Raw genomic sequence first — 3,966 nt, 5'->3', positions numbered from 1 at the left:
GCCACCAAGCCTGGTTAATTTTTTGTATCTTTAGTAGAGACGCGGTTTCACCATGTTAGCCAGGATGGTCTCAATCTCCTGACCTCATGATTCGCCAGCCTCAGCCTCCCAAAGTGCTGGAATTACAGGCATGAGACACCACTCCTGGCCAAAAGAATCCTAATAGGATCCTAGCACCTACTTATTTTCTCTGTATAGTTGCTTGTACTGGCCTGGGCAATCTTTATTAATCTTCTGCACTCTGTTTCCAAGGCTTGCCAAAGTTAGGTATTTTAGTGGACTGAATTATTTATTCTGAGCCATGGCTTTGCAGTCAGGCACCAGGGTTCAAATCACAGCTCCATCACCTTCCAGAAGAGATCTCAAATAACTTCATCTGTTAAATAAGGGTACTACCAGTGCCCTCACAGAATTCCTGTCAGAATTAGAACTCCTCTATATTTAGTGATACATTTAGAATACTCCAGGCACATAGTAGAAACCCAATACATGGTCTTTTCTTTTCTTTTGACATAGGGTCTCACTCTCTTGCCCAGGCTGGAATGCAGTGGCATGATCACGGCTCACAGTAGCCTTGACCTCCTGGGCTTAAGCAATCCTCCCATTTCAGCCTCCCAAGGAGCTGGGACTACAGGCACACGCCACCACACCTGGATAATTTTTGTATTTTTTTTGCAGAGAGGAGGTTTTGCTGTGTTGGTTTTGAACCAGCCTGGGCAACATGGCTCAAGAGATCCACCCACTCAGCCTCCCAAAGTGCTAGGATTACAGGCATGAGCCACCACACCCAGCCAGTAATTCTTTTTGTAAGTACTATTCTACTTTACGCATACTACTTATGACCAGAATTTCAGAAGGCAGGTACCCCTGTAGCATATCTAATTAATCTTCCCTCATAGGGTTTTTTTTTTTTTTTTTGAGACGGGGTCTCACTCTATTGCCCAGGCTGGAGCGCAGTGGCACAATCTCAACTCACTGCAACCTCCGCCTCCTGGCTTCAAGAGATTCTTGTGCCTCAGCCTCCCGAATAGCTGAGATTACAGAAGTGCACCACCATGCCCAGCTAATTTTTGTATTTTTAGTAGAAACGGGGTTTCACCATGTTGGTCAGGCTGGTCTCGAACTTTGACCTTGTGATCCACCCTCCTCAGCCTCCCAAAGTGCTGGGATTACAGACGTGAGCTACCGCACCCAGCCCGATAGGGTATATTTTACAATATAGGCTTGGACCATGTTCAATCAGTTCTGAAGACCCAAAGAAATCCCCAACCCAATTGCTAATAATTCCTCAGTTATCCCATATAGCTGGAGAATGAGATAGTCCTAAGTAATTATTTCGTTTACCAACAACTTGAGATGGAATATAATAATGTATCCTTTAAAAGTATCTGAATTATAGAATTCTAGGTCCAAAAGAAACTTCATGGGACATCTAGGATAAAAGAGTCCTAAGTTAGATCATAAGGAGAGCAAGTCTTTCTTTAAAATATTCAGAAAAGGAGCTTCCCCAGCCTTCCTCCCTCCTTTCAATTGTTTTACCTGGCTCATGGCAACAACCTATAAGGACAACACAATAACAACCTATATTAATTAATACATGATTATAATCTCTACTCTAAGAGCTTTCATTTTTGCCCTCAAACCCTCAAACCATCCCCCAAGGAACCTGAAGGTAGCAGGCAGAGGTAAGGGAATTTCTCATCTTGAACTAAGAAACTAAAAAGTCAAGCTGTACACAACAGGGCTGCAGGCCTTACCATGAAGATCTCATCGTACATCAGCACCACTTTTTCCTTCAGTGGTTTTTTGGAGGCTGAAGATTTCCGGAGCAAACCCCCACGTTTCTCTACCTGTGCCATGGTTAGACAATCTGTGAACAGAAAGTCACATTTTAGAATAGCGAAAATACTCAGTATGATAATACAAATGGCTGATATATGTCATACATTTGTCCAAGCCCATAGAATATACAACACCAAGAGTGAACTATAATGTAAACTGTGGACTTCGGGTGGTAACAATATATGAATGTAAGTTCATCATTTATAACAAATGCCACTCTAGTAGGGGATGCTGTTAATAGAGGAGGCAGTATATATGTGAGGGAAGCAGACATACGGGATATCTCTGTCCTCTCCTTTCAATTTTACTATGAACCTAAAAACAGCTCTAAAAAAAGTAAGTCTTAGAAAAGAAAAGAAAGCCAGTCAGTGCAGAATGCTCTCCAAGGTGCTGGAGTCACTGACATACCACTTAATGAGAGAATGTTTAGGAAAAATAACTGATAAACATCCATGCTACAGAGCTTGTACATCTGTCCAACACTCTCCTCCCTGACTAGGTAATGCCAAGGTTTAAATCATTACTTGGCCAACAGCACAACACATTTTACATCCTTAAAATGTGCCAGTGGACAAGGCTTAAAGCAGATCCAAAACCAAACACAAAGGTGTAACTCGCTCCATCTGTAATATGTCTGGCCATATATTTGAGGTTGATGGAAGGAAGGCTGCAAAGCACACACTGCCCACAGACTGATGGTGAAGTTAAATTTCAAATATTGATCGAGCTGGACCATTAAGGCAGGAAGTGTGCTGTAGATTGATGTGCTTCATTGATTTCCCCAAAGTAAGTAGGTCCTCGTCACTGCAAAGTACTTGGCCTTCACTGCCTCATAAATCACACTGCACTTGACTGTCTTTAGAAATTCCTCTGGAAAGAGACCCAAGGCAGAAAATAGCAGCTAAGAGGCCAAAAAAATCTGATTTCAAAATAACTGAATAGAGTAATATACTACTTTCAAATTTAATTGTGTGTGTGTATATATATATAAAATACTACTGCAGATCAAACTCCAATGTATTTTTCAATTCTATATAAAAGTAGTTCCATGAATCATGCCCAAATGTTCCCATCTTGCTTTAAGGAATTCTCATTTTTTTTTTTTTCAATGGAGAACCTGAAATCCCACAGGTCTTCACTGAGAATTTACACATATTCCCTTCACCTCCCAGGTTCTTTTCATTATTAACAAAGTTCCTCTCTTTCCTTTAAATCCTGTGCTCTAGATATGAAACTTAGTCTCATCCAATGACAAGTATGCGGGATAGGGAGGGGCCAGATTTTACTTCCAGACAAATCCAACACACCAGAACTAATTTTGATCAATGACTTTTGGAAAATATGCACTATCTTTCTGATCAAAATCAAAATTTTGTTTAAGGAGGAGATGCATCCAATAGTACAAAAGATTGTATCTTAGACATTGTCCTTCTCTAACACATATAGCCAAAAGAGGAGATTCATCTTTGAGCATACACTAAAGCACAGGAAACTTCACCAACTAGATATTTTTATTTTATTTTTAGATTTTTTTTTTTTTTTTGAGATGTAGTCTTGTCCTGTCACCCTGGTTGGAGTACAATGGTGCGATCTCAGCTCAGTGAAACCTCTGCCTCCCGGGTTCAAGTGATTCTCCTGCCTCAGCCTCCTGAGTAGCTGGGATTACAGGGGCAAACTACCACACCTGGCTAATTTTTGTATCTTTAGTAGAGACAGGGTTTCACCATGTTGGCCAGGCAGCTCTCAAACTCCTGACCTCGTGATCTGCCTACCTCAGGCTCCCAAAGTGCTGGGATTACAGGTGTGAGCCACCACCCCCAGCCTGACCTAAAATTTTACTAAGAACTATCTCTATCGAGGCTTAACTTAGCCCTCAAATTCTGTTATGGTCCAGAGGGAACTGATAAAAAAAACAAAACAAAACACAGTAACAAAAAGAGAAAACTATTTGGGGCAATTAACATTATACTGATAATGGCTTTTCCTTAAAGCATGAAATACAGCCTCCATTCAAAACTTTCTTGTGGCCGGGTGCGGTGGCTCAAGCCTGTAATCCCAACACTTTGGGAGGCCGAGACAGGCGGATCACGAGGTCAGGAGATCGAGACCATCCTGGCTAACACG

General features: G+C 41.5%; 1 protein-coding gene across 1 annotated transcript in view; it reads right to left on the bottom strand.

The window, feature by feature from the left end:
• Positions 1-1,864, bottom strand: part of LOC105507115 (chromosome unknown open reading frame, human C10orf76) — a 218,950-nt gene extending 217,086 nt beyond the window's left edge. The window contains exon 1 of the mRNA XM_011935493.1: positions 1,758-1,864. Coding sequence (XP_011790883.1) covers positions 1,758-1,859 — 102 coding nt within the window. The 5' untranslated portion in view covers positions 1,860-1,864. The remainder of the gene's footprint in view (positions 1-1,757) is intronic.
• Positions 1,865-3,966: the final 2,102 nt, after the last annotated feature.

The sequence above is a fragment of the Colobus angolensis genome, unplaced genomic scaffold (assembly GCF_000951035.1).
Source record: "Colobus angolensis palliatus isolate OR3802 unplaced genomic scaffold, Cang.pa_1.0 Scaffold144, whole genome shotgun sequence".
NCBI lineage: Eukaryota > Metazoa > Chordata > Mammalia > Primates > Cercopithecidae > Colobus > Colobus angolensis.
Note: the sequence above shows the minus strand (reverse complement) of the source record. Positions and strands in the feature narration are given on the sequence as shown.